We start from the raw sequence: 19281 nt of genomic DNA on the forward strand, positions 1-19281 counted from the left end.
AGAAGAGGAAGACATAAAGGTAAACTGGAACACTGAACAACTAGTCAATGAAGTTTCCAAATCAACATACAATAAAAGAGGAGAGCGTCCAACTGGAAAAAAATGTCTGATTAGGATTTAGAAATGTCTAAAGTAACCAGAGATCTTTCACAAAAGAAAAATGTAAATACGACAAATTGAATTGTTCTTAAGGCAGGGTTAGAAAGACTTTATAGATGGGATATGTGACTTTTATTACCTGAAGTAAAATATTTATCTTTGCCCAATGTCATTGTCCTGCAACATACTTTTTGGCTTATTGTTGCATCAATTGTGCTTTTGCAAGCGGAGACGCGCAAACTGTCATTCAGAATGCTTACATCTGTTTGGTTTTTATACTGAAGAGACAATGTAAGCACTACTGAAGGAATGATCACAACTTTAACTGTACCCCTATTCCTAATTTGTTTGGTAGAGTGAAGTGCAGAGAAATAACCCCATCCAAGTAATGCAGTGTGAAATCTTCAATTATTACAAACAGTTTTTGTTATGCAGCAGTTAGCACAGCACATATAATTAAATTCAGTTAATGTGTCCTAAATGAGCAGATTCTCAGATATTTGCTGGTGTAACTTATTTTAAATGTGATTTTTAATAACATGTTTCTAAATCTTTGATGGTTTCTCTTCAGAAGCAATCAAAGATTTAGAAAAGATACATTTTTTAAATTTTACATATTTCATGCAGTTGTTTTTGTAGTTGCGTAATATACTACATATACTTACAAATGGTTGTCAAGAGTGAAACACCTGTTGAAAATGGCCCATTTGTATCAAACATTGTGTTTGCTAATATCCTGGTAGCTTTGGAAAAGCTGGTTGAGATGGAGAGCTCATGTCCTTGTAAAGTGTTAAGGTTCAAAAGTTGGAGAAAAGGAGTACGGAGGGCTCACAAGCAAATAACAACTCTGGTCCGGAAGATGTGGTCAAAGCAAAGATTTATTGATTACACGCGTGGAGTCCGAAGCTGGGCAAAGTCAGCAATCGAACTGAACTCACGATGATTAAACAAAGGTTTTATATGGGTACAATAACAAAGCCCCCCTCTTTTGCAAAAATAGACAAAGTACAGCTTACATCACTTAAACCACAAAATGTTCCTGCTAACTTTAACATAGTTTTACAGAACATCACGTCTCATCTCCATCCCGGTGTCGCCCCACGTACGCTTCCTTATCTTCCTGTAGATCAGGTATACTTCCTGTAAGCCTCTGACAATCCGCCGGCACAATTTGCAATTGCAGCAAAAACACATCTTGACTTCTTACCTACCAAAATAGATCTGTTATGGTGTGTGTGTGTGTATGTGAGAGTGTGTGTATGTGTGGGTGCCTGCTGTGTAGGCTATGTATGTGTCATGACCCCCGTCTGCACCTTTGCTAACCTCACACTGCTCGTCTTAGCCAGACATCGGGCCTGTGCACCTACACAGCTGAACTCTGTGTGATCTCTAGGGTAAATGTCACACTCGAACCATTAAGGAAACTTACTCAAACTGAACTGAAACTTAAAACTTACTCAACAGACATAAGGTATAAATGATAAAAACTTAAATCTTAACTTTAAAGAATATAAGTAATAAAAGATAAAAATCACTCCAGGCGTCTGTAAGCAGGTGTGTTGCCATTCCTTTCAGAGCTCCTGTCCTCCTCACCGTGTATTGGCTGATCCTTAACGTCTGCCAAGAGTTTCTGACCTTCACTTGACCAGGAGCCACAGCTCTTTAATAAGCTCAAATGCAATCATGTGTAAAAGATTAAAATCATTTTCATAACAAAAGTTCTCTCTTCTCAGATGTACCAATATGTTTGCTCGTCTCTACTACAGTTCAATCATTGAAAATTACACTGATCAGCATGCTTTGTGGAAATTACAGATTACATCATGGCAAAAGCATTTTCCAGACCTCTCACTCCCCCTGTTGACCTCTGACTGACCAGAGGTCACCATACTTTCAGGTGCCTCACTCCTCGTCCCACACAGCGACTCCCATGTCCCTCAAAGGCATCATGGGTATGTGGGCTTCTGCTCCCGAATCCACTGCCTTCGTGATCACCTTTTCTAACAGAGCTCGGGCACAAGGAATGAGACAACAGCCACAGGTCACCAAAATACCCACCAACACAGCTAATGAAAGCATAATGGGAAGTACAAACCCTTTCCACTGTCCGAAGACCGAGGTCATCCAGCCCTCCAGCGGATTCTCAATTCCCGAATGTTCGTGCATGGTCTTAGAGAGCGTTTTCAGCCCCTCTAAAGCTCGAGTGACTGACCCGTCTGGAGCCGTGTTATTAGGAATAAAAGTACAGCATTGATCACCGAACATCGCACATACACCGCCTCGTTCTGCTAACAGCATGTCTAAAGCCATTCTATTCTGCACCCCCATCAACGAGGTCGGACCCACTTGCTCCACTAGCCCTTCCATCCCATCTCGAGTAAGGTTAGAGAGTCTCAGCAGATTATAGTGAACATAATTAATCCTATCCACATTCTTGTTAGGGGTCACAGGAAAGAGAGCAGCGATTATTGGAATATTTTCAAACCCGGCAGCTATTTGATCTGCAAGCTTATACTCATTTGGAACTCCCCTGGGCACCCCTATTGAGTCTATCCAGGTCGGCGAGTCCATCCTAGGATCATAAGCATGTGTTCCCTCAGCCCCTCTTTTTCCCAGAACGTGTCTCTTGCGCCTAGCTGTCAGTGTGCGTGTGTCGTGCTTTGGGAATGCCTTCACCCGGTTTCCTATTAACATAAGTGGCGCACCTAGCCTCACCATTGCGCACGTCCCCACGCTTCCCAGAGGAACACGAGCCAAAAGAGTTTTATGTCCGCAATAATAATAAAGCCCACTTCTAGCCCAGGTCCCAATCAAAGTGTTTGCATGACTTACATTGTTTGTGGTTCTCCCCGTTTTGGTAACCGAACACCAACTTGGGTCAATTTCTCCCACCTCATATTTCACGTGATCTGTGGAGAACTTAAAACACGTATAATTATCTTTTTTCGGCATAAATGGTCCCGCCTTCGTATATTTATCGGTTGGGGGAAATAAACTGGACAACACCGTGCAGTTTCCAGTGCTCACCACTCCTCTGGTCAGTTGCAGCATACAGTCATAGCCCCACTTATCCTCTGGATGTAGTGGTGCTGGTTCTGTGAACAAACGTGGTCTAGCCGACGCACAAGCCACACAATTTGACACCTGCTGTTCCTCGGCATTTAATGCCATCCAGTCCAGCCACAGGTTACTGTCACTGAACCCGGTGGCGCGTTCTATCAAATCCTTTGGTTTTAACCTCGTATAATCTACCGTGAGGACTCGCCTGGCTTTTGGTTCCCGTTCCTCTGGTGCTGCGGTAGACGACACGTTTTCTACTGGCTTGGGTTTTGGGTTGACAAGATTTATCCTAATTACCCCTGTCGGATCTGTTCCCACCATATCTATCCCGATTACCAGATAAAACACACCTCCCGGACTTTCTGACCTAGGGAGAGCATTCCAAGGACCCAGGGAAAGAGTAATGGGGTTCTGAGAAGTGGAAAAATCCCTCTGTATTGCTATCCCTTTTAACCCTTCCGGCACTTGCGGCTGCCACCCCACTCCGGTCCATCCTACCACATTCCCCCAACCAGGAATACACCACTGCCCTGCAGTATAAGACCCCAGGACAGCGTGACTTCCCCGACTGGAGTGAGGGCTCCCTCCCCGTGTGCATATGGCAGGGTGACTACAAATCCACACATCATATCCCCTCCAGCTGCTATTTACCCCTTCGCAATCTATCACTTCACATAAGTCAAACGTATACGCACTTGTGGACCCTTTAACGTAGTCCAACTCTAGCCCCTTATATCTGCTGAGACACCCATCCTTTCTACCCGAGATTTCACGCTTTGTTCTCACCCTTGGCCCCGTTTCGGCGAACGATCCCCCTTGTGGTGCTGGAGTGGGCTGGCCTCCGGGTCCGGACAGTTCGCTTGGGTTTTTCTGCAAAGTATAAACGAGCAAACATACGGCCATAATTAATATCATCACAGACATCAAACTCACAATAACAAGTAATATTTTAATTTGTGCCCTCTCCTCATGAGGGTCTAATTCACGGCGTGGCATTTTTCAACGTGTATTTAATGATTAAAAATAAAAGAATACAAAGCGTGATTTTTCTGAGTCTCTTTGCTGCTTGCTTTTTCTCTTTTTCAGCTACCCTTCTCCGGCCACTCAGTTTGTGGTTGCTCCTTTCTGTAGGCGCGGCGACCTCCTCCTCAGCGGTTCTTCTTGCTTCGGCCTTTCGGGTAGACTACCGATCGGCCCGTTGCACGGGGAGAGGATTTATTTTGCCTCTTAGATTTGTTGCTCCCCGTGTCCGGTGGCGCCGGGTCCTCGTCCACTAGGCTCTCGTCTGCTGCCGCACACTGCGTCCAATGGAACCAGGTGTCGCCTTTCCCTTTCAGCTGGACCGCTGTAGCCGTCCGCCCTGTCACCTCGTATGGACCTGTCCACCTGGGTTCCTTCCACTTGCGTTTGATGACCTTTAGCCACACCGCCTTGGCGTCAGGGACCTCTCCTTTCTCTCTGGGGTTCTCACACGTCACCTGTTTTGTGAAACTGGACACAAGGGCTTTCAACTCGTTAAAATATTCAGCATGAGACCTGTTCCTTTTCTGGGGCTGCTCCGCCGAGACCACTGTCCAAGGGGCTGGAAACTGTCTCCCGGTCAGCAGCTCGTACGGGGTAAAGCCTGTTGACTGATTCACAGAACATCGTATGGTCATCAAAGCAATGGGGAGTGCAGCTACCCAACTTAACCCTGTTTGTGCGCATATTTTAGCCATCTTATTTTTAAGTTCAGATTCATTCTTTCTACTTTTCCCTGAGACTGGGGATGATACACTGTCCCAAATTTATGCTGCACTCCCAACATTCTCTCTACTTCTTGCAGATCCTGGTTTTTAAAGTGTGTGCCATTATCTGATCTAATCCTTCGGGGAAACCCGTGTCGCGGAATGTAATGGTTAATCAAACACTTTATTACACTCTTTGCGTCTTCCTTCCGGGTTGGCCAAGCCTCGGGCCAGCCGGTCAAGGCATCAACACACACCAACAAATACCTCACACCACCGGGACCTGTCTCAATCATGTCAGTGAAATCAATAACAATCTCCTCTCCTGGTCTCTCAGGGATCAAAAACTTACCCGGCTCTGGTTTCACTGCTGGTTTGGGATTGTGTGCTCCACAGATTAAACATGTTCTGGCCTTCTCCTGTACCATGTTCCTTAATTCCGGGTGCCACCATCGACACAAGTTTTTCTCCATCTGTTTTATACCCACGTGGCCCAGTCCATGAGCTTCACTTACCTTCTGCTTTGCCATTTTAGTCGTCAAAACTGGACGCCCGTCCGGGCTCCTCCACAGGCCTTCCTCCTGCCAGGCTCCTCTAGCCTGCCACACCCCCTTTTCCTCTGGGGATGCTTCCTTCTGAGCCTGTCTGACCTCCTCCCAGGTGTTGGTGCTCCCCTCTTCTTCTGCCGTTACCTGCACCATTTGTCTCTGTCCTTTGTAGCCTGCGGCCTTTTTTGCAGCTTCATCCGCTGTCCGGTTTCCTCTTGCCACCGGATTGTCTCCCTGTGAATGTCCTTTGCATTTTACAATACTCACCTCATCTGGATCTTCTAGGGCTTTCTCCAGTTCCTCCATTTCCTTCTTGTGGCAAATCGGTGCGTTGGTTGCAGTTCTGTATCCAGCTCTCTTCCACTGAGCCAGCTCCACCTGTGCGGCTCCAAACGCATATGCTGAGTCAGTGTAAATGTTCACTTTCAGGTTCTTGGCCAACCGCAGCGCTCGGATCAGGGCTATCACTTCAGCTCTCTGGGCTGACTGCTGTCCCTCAATCCTTCCTGCCTCTATTACCTGATACTCCTGCCCTACTCTGCGAACTACAGCATACCCTGCTTTAAGTCCTTCTTCATCTCTGTGGCAGCATCCATCTGTGAACCACTCCTCTGCTCCTGCTATGGGTTCCGCTTTTAGATCCTTTCTCACTTTCTCTTCAACCTGGGCTTTCTTCACGCAATCATGTGGTTCCCCTGACCCCATTAAATCTGCCATATTAATGCCTTCATGTGTGAATGTCAGGTTAGGTGCATCTAAAACTTTGCTCAACCTCTGTTGTTTCAGTGGGGTCATTGTGAACGCCTGTGAGTTCACATAAGCCACTACACTGTGTGTGGTGAGCACTTTCAGTGGGTGTTCCCTTACTATGTGTGCTGTTTTCTGGATGATTTTTGCGACCCCTGCTGCGTGTCGTGTGCATGTTGGATGTCTTGCTTCTATTGGGCCCAGTTTTATGCTAACATACATGAGCACATCTCTACTCCCCCCTTTTTTCTGAAACAATACACCATTTACAATGTCATTTGTTTCAGAAACATCCAGGTAGAATGGTTCATCGTAATTTGGCGTGGCCAAATCAGTGGCCCTCGACAAATCCTGCTTCAGTGAAATGAACGCGGACTCTGTGGCCGGTGTCCAAGACAACTCAGCCCTCAGGTTTCGAGCGCCGACTTTCTTAATCAGGTCCCTTAAAGGGGCGGTTTTACCTGCGTAGTTTGGAATGAACTGTCTGCTGTAACCTGTCAAACCTAGAAAAGAAAGCAATTCTTTCACCGTTCGTGCTTTGGGATGTGTGAGAATTTGGTCTCTGTGTGTGCTCATTAACCCCACAGATTTGTGTGCAATCACCCGGCCCAGAAAAGTTACCTCCGGTCGGACCAGCTGCAGTTTTTCTTTACTGACCTTGAAGCCGCATTCTGCCAGTCGATTCAACACTGCGAGCGAGGCTGCCGTACACGCCGCCACGGAAGGAGCTGCAATTAGGAGGTCATCAACATACTGGATTAGTGTGCAGCCCTCAGGCAGTTGACATGGTGACAGGGCTTCTTTCAGCACCTGATTGAAAATGCCTGGGGACAGTGCAAAGCCCTGTGGCAACCGTGTATATCTGAACTGTCTGCCTCTGTATGTAAATGAAAAAATGTCTCTGAGTGACTCGTGCAGTGGAAGACAAAAGAAGGCATTAGCCAAATCAATACAAGTGAACCATTTCTGGTCCCATGTAATTGCAGTGAGAGCTGTGTATGGGTTAGGCACAGGAACAGTTTCAGTACGTAGTATGGCATTAATAGCTCTCAAATCATGTGCCATCCTGTATTTCCCCGTGCCCTGTTTTTCAACTGGTAAAATAGGCGTATTCCAGTATGAGTGTGATGGTTCTAACACCCCTACCTGCAACAGCCCTTCAATGGTTTCTGCAATACCTGCGTCAGCCTCTGGTTTGTGCCTGTACTGTGGTTTATTGATGGGTGCATCCGACTTCAGCTCGAAAAGAACAGGTGAACAGGAAGCTAAACCCACATCAGTTGGCCCTCTGGACCACAACGTGTCAGGCAGTTTGGGGAGTTCAGCCACCGCGTCTGGATGATCTGTTTTCTCTCTGCCATGTGTTCTGGAAATTTCTTTGTGTTCTAAAATCACAGCATCGTTAGACCAACAAAGTATACGATAAATTTTACATTTAGGAGCATACCAAACATTTGGAATTTGCGTACCTTGCCACCAAGAGTTGTCCAGCGCCCGCTTGACCATTGGCCCTAGTTCTCGTGCCTCATGACCAACATGGACCGCCAAAGTAATGTGAGGGGCTGAATCCTCTCCCACATTGTACCAGGGCAATTGTTCATCCGTTAATTTGACAGCCGCGGCGACACCTTCTGGTCCAATGTAAATATTGTGTGTTTTTACATTCCAAGTTTCTCCCTCTAGATCACTCTCAAATTGTTCCCTATAGGTGTCGTCTTCTTCCTTATCATAAAAAAGGGTGACGTGGTAAGGATCTCTAGGCTCAGAGTAGACGGCCAAGCTCATTATCCAGGGTCTCCATTGCTGGTATGTTCTCAGAATGCCTTCCTCCACCAGTCGTCCCCAGTATATTTCTGCTGTGGACTGCTCAGGGTCTCTGACCAGATATTGAGTCTTTGAAGGCGATCCCAGGCACGGGAATTCTTTTCCTCCTGGCAGAGAGACCGTCAGGCCGTCTGCCGAACACATAATAGTTGCTCCCAGTTTCACAAGCAGATCCCTGCCCATGAGATTTACAGGCACCTGTGGTGACACCACATATTGGTGTTTCAAAGTCTGTTTTCCCAGCTGCGTCAAAGCTGGATCAGTCAGTGGCAGAGTCATCGGAATCCCGGAGAAACCCACAACACTGACTGTGCTATTTGAAAGCGTTGCACAGTCAGGGGTGTCTCTCTATGTAGAATAAGTTGCTCCAGTGTCCACCAGGAAGGGTAGTTCTGTACCTTCCACGGTCATCGACAGCATGGGTTCTGCCGCACCCACACTGTTCGGTCTCTCCGGGCGCCGTCAGTATTGCTCCCCGTCCCAGCCCCAGTTCGCGACTGGATACTGGGCGACAGGCGCTGCATTGGGATTCGGAGCTTGGTGCGCCCCCCTGTACGCAGCTCCTCCTCTGATGTTTCCACGTGCCTGGGGTTGATAGCCTCGCCGTGGATAGTTACGGGGCCTCACAGGGCATTCTCGAGCCCAGTGTCCCTCCGCTCCACAGAAGAAACAGCCACTCCAACCATCATTGTCCGCTGGAGACCCCAGAGGCCGAGCTCTTAGTCCGCCCCTGCCGGATCCACCACGCCCCCTTTGCGAACCACCGGTCCCCCAATTCCCAGCGGGTCTACGTTGCCCTGGTGCGTTGGCGGGCCAGCGGTCATCAGGATAGAGATTCGGATCCAAATCCGGCCAGTCAGGCACCGGATCAGCCCCGGGCCTTGCCACCATGATTTTGCTTGGTTCTTTCAGCTCCTTTTTCTTATTGTTAAGTTTGTCGCGAGCCTCCCCCAACTGCAACTTGACAAGCAGAGCCTGGGCTTCCTCGAGCTCTTTCTTTTGTTTATTCACCGAATCCTGTTCCTGCTGGAGGCGATGCACCACATGCCTCTCCCACTGCACAGAGTCTGCCACTGCAAAATCTGGATTCTTCTCTAAGTCTGCTGTGACCTGTTTTGGCAGTCCTGCTAGAACGGCGGAACGGAACCACGCCCGACTTTCGCCCTCCTTACCTGGATGAATGCCTGTCTCCATCAACCACTGCTCCTTAGCCTTAGCTAAGAACTCCCCTGGTGTGTCTTTAGGGTCCCAAATTATCTTAGGAATCGTGCCGGTGTTGCGTGTTGGATACTTTTCACGAACAGCATCAAACAGGGCACTTTGGACCTCAGCAAGAGCGAGGTCATTAGCATACGTAGTGGTGCCAGCTAGCCCCTCTACATCAGCCAATCCCCCCCCCAGGAGGCAGCGTCCAGCGACCCCGCGAAAATCACCGAGAGCAAGCTCCTCTGCTTCGGTCAGTGTGGTCAGTTTCCTCAGCCAACTAGCCCCTCCTTCTGTAATGGGCGGAAGTTGTTTAACCAATGCTTCCAAATCTCTGATTTTATATGCTCTATACACTGGTTCACCACATGAACCAGACATCAGAGGCATATTCAGTTGTCCCTCCTGTACTCCTCTATCAAAAATTACTCTTCTATTTTTCTTCACCTGTGTCTTTCCCTTTGATGGCCCAAACATTGATCTTCTCCGACCTGGAGGGGCCTGCTTCTGTTTTCCGCCTTCATCCTTTTTTACTTCGCGGTTTCTCAGCCTTATGCTTGGACCTGGGTCTGACTCAACTTCTCCCTCTTCAGCTGCTTCTTCTTCATCGCCATCCTCCTCTTCATCACTCCAGGAGACCCCATCTTCTATTTTATCCTTTGACCAGTCCTTAAGCATTTTCCTCTTCGCCAGTTCCAATGCTTTGAACACCTTCACCAATGCCTCCGGCTCCTCATACATAGGACCATGCACTTCTCCTTCCCAGCGTTCCCGGTCGGGCATTTTTTCTGCTCCACCCGATCTCCTCATCTGGGCCTGTCCTTCCTTCTGCGGACCTGGCGATCCCTTGTGCTTGGGCCGGGCTCCCAGCTCCATCGTGGGCCGCCCCTCCTCTCGGGTGTGTATCCCCTCCTCCTGTCTGTCCTGTCTTAGCTGATCCAACAGGTGTTCCTCGGACGGCGTCAGCATATCACTCCTAATTCCCCTTGGTGGCGAGGTTGGGCCTTCATCTGCAGCTGAGGCCTCCGGTCTCCCACCTTCACTAAAGGGCTGCCGCCCCCCTACTCTTACTTCTTCCTCTTGTCTCCTTATGTGTCCACCAGTGTATTCAACATTCACCACTCCTCCCAGGACTGTTCCTATTTGTCCTTTAGGCCCTCGCACCTGTCCTCCATCCAAAGTCATCACCGGCATGGCATAGGGTGGGGGTGGGGCACTTGGCATTAAATTAGCCCATGGGTATATTTTGGGTGTTGAGGGTCTAGCAGTTTCCTCTGTTTTTGTGGTCAAGTTCCTCATTTGCTCCTCCAACTTCTTATTTTCCTCTTTTAGTTGTTTTACTGAAGCCATTATACTCACCATATCCCCTGCTCTGACCGTGTCATCCTCCTTCATCCAAGATTTTGCGGCATTCCACAAAAACAACCACTTAGAGCACTTGTCATGCACTTCTCTGAGGTCCTTCATTTCTGCCTTGGTCTTTCTATTCACTGAGTGACCCACAGACTCCTCTTCCAGTTGCTTCAGTTGTTCTTCACATCTTTTCCCTTCAGCTTGAAACACCAAGCTCAGAGCTATTTCATCACTCAATTTCTTTTGTTGAGATGTGATGAGCTTACTTACCTCAAGCTCCATAACCTGACATTCTTTTTCAGCCGCTTTTAATGTTCCAGCATTAGCCAGTCGAACAGCTTTCTTCAGCTGTTCAAGCTGAGCCTTCAAGGGCTTATACCCTTTTATTTCACCAGAGGTCGCCCTGTCACCCATTCTGCCACACACTCACTCACCTCCTCCTATGACGTTTTCTAGCTCCGCCTCCTCAGTTACTCTGTTGTACTTCACTTTCGGTTTCCACAACCCGTCTCACCACTCTGACAGCCGCTTCCTCGTCTTCTCCTGCTTGGTGACACACAGAGTTTAACCCAACTTATCATAAGCCATCCGTGACTTGACCACCCGTTCATCACTCCACACTTCATCTGTTCTGACCCGGGTTCCACCTTTACACGCCCTCATCCAAGCATGTCAAACTCGGCACCCATCTCTGCCGCTTCCACCAGCGAGACAAGAAACTCCGCCGCGTTAGATGGCACCCACCCCGGGTTATTTTCATTGTCCGCCAATTCCATTAATCCCGTAAACAATAGCAAACATTTATTTACATACTCATCCAAATCATCTAACTCAACTGTTGCGGATATGGACACTTCATACGGGGCATTCTCCGTTTCTCCATGGCAAACACAGTTAATTTCAAACACCCCTTCCACGAGTGAAATATCCACTTTACAGAACGCCTCCAACAGCATTTCGGTTATTTTCCAGCTGATTGTTCCCTATATAACCCTCAAATCCAGATTAACACTCTTCACTTTTAAACCTTATTGTTTCAACCAACCAACCCGTTTTTATTTTATGTTATTTTTTGTTTTTTGCTTTTACTGGTAAATTAACACCAACTCCCCTCTATTGTATAACTCTTCTATTCCTAATAAGTCCACTTTATTGCGTGCTCATTTCACTGTGATTTTTTTTTTTTTTTTTTTTTTTTTAACACTCAATCCTGTACTTTTATATCTATTAATCTGTCACGCTTATTAGTGGCTCATGATTGCTTAAGGCTTATGTCTGAACTTGACCACCGAGCCGGAGTATCATTCGATCCTAACAGGACGACCACTCCATTTTCTCTGGGTCAAGACAGCTCATTCGTCTTTAACAATTCTCTAGTGATATGTCAGCATGCTACAGCCCAACATTATTATATGGCCAGGTGCTTAACAAACTCAAATCATCCTATTAAACTTTGTGTACTTTATCTTATCTTCACAATTTAATCTCAAAAGGTCATCAAAATTTTTTTTTTTTTTTATTATTATCCGTCCTATCACTACAACATAGGCCGCAGTGAGTTATACTTAAATGCACCCTGTGTTATTATGCACAGTAAAATTTGACCGGGTTTCTCAAAGGTACTTATTTGTTTATTTAAGCCTCAGGTAAAAACACAAGAAAACTCAAACGTCAATATCACCCGTTATGTATTGCCTAAATTAAAACAGCTTTAACTTCAAATCATCCAGCTTCGCATCACAACAACATTCAAAACCCAGCTCATCAATAACATCGTTGCAGCAATGAAACAAAGCCCCATGTATATCCCCATACAAACAAAGCAACGTAATATTTACAGTCAGTTAACCATATGTATAAATCATGCTTATGACCTAAAAAACACTTTAAACCAAAACAGAGATCCTTGTGCGTTTCACAGCGGCCAACTCATTTGCATATGTTCGTACTTTCACCGTCCGTTACCCGGTCCAGTGGTACTCTATGTCAAAGGGACTAAAGGCATGTTGGCAGAACGATAAAAACGCAGTGGCAGCTTCACCTGGATCTCTTTCGTGTGTCTCAATGTATTTTTCCAAACACCGGAATATCAGGAAACTACGAAACAGAAAGTTAAATAACTGTAATTCTGACCGTGTTATATCTGCGGACACGGTAAAACCATAATGGTTCTGCGGCGTTTCAGCCCAACAAATGCATCTCATATGAATAACACTCCCCGTACGTGAATATTCAATCTGACAAGATCCAGAAACAAACATCCTTTTTTATCTTAAGAAAAATCAAATCACAGTTCATGTATTCTATCTCAAAACTCAGCAAAACAGTCATACACTCATGTCAAAAATTAAGACTTTACTCACAAAATGGTAATAAACAAAACCAGCATTTTAAATACACGCATTCAGTAATACATAACAATTTCTATAAACTTCCCAAAACTCTAGGGATTTCGCAGCCACGTTCTTTATTAAACAACTGTTCAAACTCCTTCGTGCACTCACGTTAGCAGCCGTTTCATTTACATAGACACAGGTTATCTGAAAATAACTCACAGAGCTGCAGCATTCTCTCCCTCAGTCAAACTCATTACGCACTCACACACTTAAACGGTGACCCTTAAGCTCGGTCACTGATCACCCATTCACCACATTTAATTCGACTCTATTTATCTTCTCATAATATGCAAAACCAACCTCTCAGTTACAGACATTTTAACAAAATTTTTCAAACAATAGTTACACATTCAGTCAACTCGAAACCGAAAGCGATAGTCACTATGAGCGTCACTGCTCCTCATTTACATAAACACACACCATCTAAAAATAGAAGTCAGCAGGCTGATACAGAGACTCCCTTCAGCCGAAGATTTCTTACCATTATATTATTATCTTACAGAGACGTCCTTATTTTTACAACTGCACAGATTTTTTAGGCCTCTTAGCTCCTACCAATTTCGAAAATTTACCATAACCGACTCGAACGGGTAAACCTCAGGTTTTTTGCGACCAATCCAGCAGACCAGACTCGAACTGGCCTGTCCAAATATCTAGTCCTAACTTAATTTACAGGTAGCCAAATAAGCGCAAGAATAGGGGACTTGAACCCCTAGCAATTTTGGAAATTCCCCACTTTTCCCCGGTTTGTCGTACCGTACTATCCCATTAGTCGCCGCTAGGTCAAGGATAAACGTCTTTATCCAGGAGGGAGCGTTACCTCCGAGAAAATGCGCTTCTTAACAGACGCCGCTGTCGTTCTAGAAAAATTTATAATAATTTAAAACAACAATCTACATCCAGAGCCGGATTAAGATTGAGGCAGATCTCCCGTTGTGGACATAAGGGACTTGAACCCACGAACTGACCATCACACGTAGATCAAATGACCAACGGGGCTTCACCCCACACAATAATCAAATTCCCTACCACACTAAAATTCTCTCAGTACTGTCCTTTATTAGTCTTCATTATCCTTATTTCAACCGATATGCTCATGAGATTACAATCAGAATCAAATCAAAACAGACATTCATCAGTAACTTTCAGTGAGTAGACTTTCTAATTTTGTTGTGTTCAATCTGACACTTTTTGGAAATTCACTTCAACAGGTAGTGTCTTACCTTTTTTTAATTCGCCGGCGAATGTCCCCTCACTTCCACCACTGATTTCCGTCTGTCCGCCTGACCACCTCGGACCCTGTCCAGCGCCTCCCTGGTCTTGTCCTCACTCCAACCACCGGAACGAGCCCCCAAATGTTAAGGTTCAAAAGTTGGAGAAAAGGAGTACGGAGGGCTCACAAGCAAATAACAACTCTGGTCCGGAAGATGTGGTCAAAGCAAAGATTTATTGATTACACGCGTGGAGTCCGAAGCTGGGCAAAGTCAGCAATCGAACTGAACTCACGATGATTAAACAAAGGTTTTATATGGGTACAATAACAAAGCCCCCCTCTTTTGCAAAAATAGACAAAGTACAGCTTACATCACTTAAACCACAAAATGTTCCTGCTAACTTTAACATAGTTTTACAGAACATCACGTCTCATCTCCATCCCGGTGTCGCCCCATGTACGCTTCCTTATCTTCCTGTAGATCAGGTATACTTCCTGTAAGCCTCTGACAATCCGCCGGCACAATTTGCAATTGCAGCAAAAACACATCTTGACTTCTTACCTACCAAAATAGATCTGTTATGGTGTGTGTGTGTGTATGTGAGAGTGTGTGTATGTGTGGGTGCCTGCTGTGTAGGCTATGTATGTGTCATGACCCCCGTCTGCACCTTTGCTAACCTCACACTGCTCGTCTTAGCCAGACATCGGGCCTGTGCACCTACACAGCTGAACTCTGTGTGATCTCTAGGGTAAATGTCACACTCGAACCATTAAGGAAACTTACTCAAACTGAACTGAAACTTAAAACTTACTCAACAGACATAAGGTATAAATGATAAAAACTTAAATCTTAACTTTAAAGAATATAAGTAATAAAAGATAAAAATCACTCCAGGCGTCTGTAAGCAGGTGTGTTGCCATTCCTTTCAGAGCTCCTGTCCTCCTCACCGTGTATTGGCTGATCCTTAACGTCTGCCAAGAGTTTCTGACCTTCACTTGACCAGGAGCCACAGCTCTTTAATAAGCTCAAATGCAATCATGTGTAAAAGATTAAAATCATTTTCATAACAAAAGTTCTCTCTTCTCAGATGTACCAATATGTTTGCTCGTCTCTACTACAGTTCAATCATTGAAAATTACACTGATCAGCATGCTTTGTGGAAATTACAGATTACATCATGGCAAAAGCATTTTCCAGACCTCTCAAAAGCTAAGTGGAATGCTTGGTTTGCAGCTGCCTTCTTCATTATACCTGGATGTTTGCCCTTTCTAATGAAGTTCACATGTAAACAAAAAAAAAAAAAGTCCAGCTGCACTGGGTCATCACAAGCTTGCATTTTCAGTCACCAAATTCTTCTCTTGGATATTCCTTTATCAGTTCCTTTGCATTGGAAGGCCAAGTGCATGACCATGGGTGAAATAAAAACATTTCTTTTCAGTGCAAGGTTTAGACTCCTTCATTTGGTGAGAGGTTTATAGGATTATAAAGGCACCTGAGCTGTGATTTCTGAGAGTGTAGGGAGCACATGTGCAAGTGAAAGCACACACTAGTTTGAAATTAATACTGAGTCAATATTGTTAATTAAATGCAACCCCCATTTGGTTTGCATGTAGTTTAGATGGCATGTCCGTGCAGGATGCTGTGGTAGCCATGATGGTTCAGTGCATGTTCAATTTAGAATAAATCCCCAACAGTGTCACCATCAAAGCACCACCACACTATCACACCTCCTCCTCCATGCTTCCTGGTGGGAGCCATGCATGTAGAGACCATCTGTTCATCTTTTCTGCATCGCACAAAGACATGGCAGGTGGAACCAAAGATCTTAAATTTGGTCTCATCAGGCCAAAGCCCAGATTTCCACAGGTCTAATGTCCATTCCTTGTGTTTCTTGGCCCAAACAAATCTCTTCTGCTTGTTGCTTCGTTAGGCTTTGTTTCTTAGGAGCTATTTGACCATAAAGGCCTGATTTGCACAGTCTCATCTGAACAATTGATGTAGAGATGTGTCTACTACTGGAACTCTGTTTGGCATTTATCTGGGCTCTGATCTCTAATCTAATCAGGTGCTGTTAACTTGCGATTTTTGAGGCTTTTGACTCAGATGATTTTATCCTCAGCAGGGTGACTCTTGCTTTTCCTTTCCTGGGGCGGTCCTCATGTGAGCCAGTTTGTAGCGCTTGATGGTTTTTGTGAGTTCACTTGGGGACACATTCAGAATGTTAGCGATTTTTCAGACAGACTGACCTTCAGTTCTTAGTAAGTAATGGTAATGGTGTAATGGTGGACTGTCGTTTCTCTTTACTTAGCTGATTGGTTCTTACCATAACATGAATTCTAACAGTTGTCAAATATGGCTGTCAGCTGTGTGCCAACCTGACTTCTGCAAAATACAACTGATGGTCCCAACCACATTAAGAAGGCAAGTAATTCCACAAATGAACCCTGACAAGAAAACAAAATGTCAGAGAGAAAGTGGCCAATTATACATTTATATATTCTTCTGTGATACACTATCACAGATAGCTCTGACAGCTGACATGGACTCCAGGTCATTAGTCACACTGGATAGGTGAAAGAAAAAGGATGGATGGCTATATGAAATATATTTTATATGTAATGAAATATATTTTGTATTTATGTCATTAACAATGATGATTGATTGATTGATTGATATTACTTTATTCCAACTGTTTAGCTCAGTTGACTCAAATATCGTGCTTCAGTTTACCTATGTCCAGGAGCACCACGGATTCCTTCTGTTAGATAAATAAACCTCCATCCATCCATCCATCCATTCGCTTCCGCTTATCCTTTTCAGGGTCGCGGGGGGCGCTGGAGCCTATCCCAGCTGTCATAGGGCGAGAGGCGGGGTACACCCTGGACAGGTCGCCAGTCTGTCGCAGGGCCAACACACAGGGACAGACAACCATTCACACTCACATTCACTCGCACATTCACACCTAGTGGCAATTTGGATTATCCAATTAACCTATCCCCACAAGCTGCATGTCTTTGGACGGTGGGAGGAAGCCGGAGTACCCGGAGGGAACCCACGCAAACACGGGGAGAACATGCAAACTCCACACAGAAAGACCCCGGCCTGATGTTGGAATTGAACTCAGGACCTTCTTGCTGTGCGGCAACAGTGCTAACCACCGTGCCACCGTGCTGCCCTAAATAAATAATAATAAACCTTTATCTTTTAAAAATTTTAAAAATGCTCTTTTCATTTCTGTATTCTCTAACCCCCAATGTAATTCCCCATTTTACTGTTATATGTTGTGTTGTAACTATACAAATCAAATATTTAGCAACTGTTTAAATATCTTTTACCAGTCCCACAAGACGAGTCAACACCCTGTCTGTGTCCCAATTCAGGGTATGCACGCTTGAAGTATGCATTTCAAGTGCGATTACGTCACCGCCACGCGACGACGACTGTCCCAATTCAAAGTGCACTTCAAATGCATACTCCAAATGCGCCGTCGATTTCCCCAAATATCAAGCGTGGTCCGGTGCACGCTTCCTGGCCCCATACATCCCACAATCCATAGCGCGGCGGTGGGTGTGGATAATTTTGCCACAAAATACGGCAGAAGGGAGCGGCCGAAGAGTGAACTGTCAAAAGTAAGTACTGAATATTATGTCACTTATTTATGTGCGAATGTTTAAGAACATTAAAACATTACTGTTGGCCACATGTCGGCAAAGTTATGTGACATTAGTGATGTTTGTACTTTCAGCGGTAACTTGGTTTTAAAGCCTCTACTTCTAAATATTGTCAGGGTTCAATGTTGAGAGAGGAATCCATAAATAACCACAGATCCGGTCCAGTGTGCAATTAGACGGCATTTTAATAAACACATGTGTGAGTTCAACAACCCAATCAGTGTTGAACTGTCTTTACCATATTCAGACAACTGTTTTATAGGGTTAAGATAGTACAGCCCCCTTTTCTGTTGCTAGGCAGATTTAAACAAAGCATACGTCAACTCAAAACCACAATGACTTTTAACATAGAACATCATCTTCGTGTCGACGGCTGATGCTTCCTGTCTCCATCCTGCCCAGGCTTATCTTCCTGGACATCAGGTCCACATTCTGCACAAAATGTCACTCATACAGGCACAACCCCGCAGTTAGACTCATTTAGGTAAGAGTTTATATCTGTGTGTGTGTGCACGTGCGGGGGCGCGTGCATGCTGTGTACTGCGTACGTGTCGTGACCTCTCCTGTACCCCAGCTTCACCTCACACCTCTGTCATAGCCAGACATAAGGCCTGAGCTTTTACACAGCTAAACTATGAGTGACTCCTAGACTAAAGGTCACACTCGAATGATGATACTCAAACCATAAAGGAAACTTACTTAAACTGAACATAAATGAAACTTAAACTTCCTTAAAAGGATATAAATGATAAATGATACAAACTTAACTCTTAGCTCTCAAGGATATAAGGATATAACTCCAGGCATCTGACATGTAAGCAGGTGTGTTGCAATTCCTTTCAGAGCTCCTGTTCTTCTCACCTTGTATTGGCTGCTCATTAACGCCCGCCAAGAGTTTCTGACCTTCACTTGACCAGGAGCCACAGCTCTTCAATAAGCTCAAATGCAATCATGTATAAAAGATTAAAATCATTTTCATAACACAGGTTTTTCCTTTTCAGATCTGCTAATATGTTTGCTCCTCCTAATATAGTCTAAAAGCCACCCCAAGCAAAACAATTTGAACTTTCCCCTATCAGTGATCCCTCTAACTGTGTGTGTTAATCAACGATACATGCATAATAACACCCTGCTCTTAACTTGCAGTTAAACTCTGGTTTCAGTTTCACTTCTGCAGAAGCCTGCAACTTCAAACACATGTAACTTCCTGTCCCTGCAGTCAGCTTCTCACCCACTGAAGACTTCAGTATAAAAATACAAAACATTCAAAAACCTTTAAATTATAGATTCAACTCAACAATTTAAAGTGGTTCTTCTTGGACCTGTAATAAAGACTAATATGATACCAATACATTTGAACATTTGAATGCAATATCAATACCTCTTGTATACATATGCTTGCTATATGTTTATGATGCAACAGTAATGACAGTAATACC

At 45.0% G+C, this 19281-nt stretch overlaps 1 protein-coding gene across 2 annotated transcripts; it reads right to left on the reverse strand.

Annotated features, from left to right (window-relative positions):
* Positions 1–4889: 4889 nt before the first annotated feature.
* On the reverse strand, positions 4890–14592 carry LOC109204859 (uncharacterized). Of its 2 annotated transcripts, none has more exons than XM_019367030.2 (2): positions 14181–14592; positions 4890–11104 (listed from the first exon to the last, which is right to left on the reverse strand). In XM_019367030.2, exon 2 carries the CDS (start codon positions 10973–10975, stop codon positions 8468–8470), a length of 2508 nt encoding a protein of 835 aa, XP_019222575.1. In that variant the 5' UTR covers positions 10976–11104; positions 14181–14592; the 3' UTR covers positions 4890–8467. The 2 variants fall into 2 exon arrangements, with proteins under 2 accessions (XP_019222575.1, XP_025753530.1); XM_025897745.1 differs by having other exon boundaries at positions 4890–11107.
* Positions 14593–19281: the final 4689 nt, after the last annotated feature.

Source organism: Oreochromis niloticus, linkage group LG13 (assembly GCF_001858045.2).
Source record: "Oreochromis niloticus isolate F11D_XX linkage group LG13, O_niloticus_UMD_NMBU, whole genome shotgun sequence".
Classification (NCBI taxonomy): Eukaryota; Metazoa; Chordata; class Actinopteri; order Cichliformes; family Cichlidae; genus Oreochromis; species Oreochromis niloticus.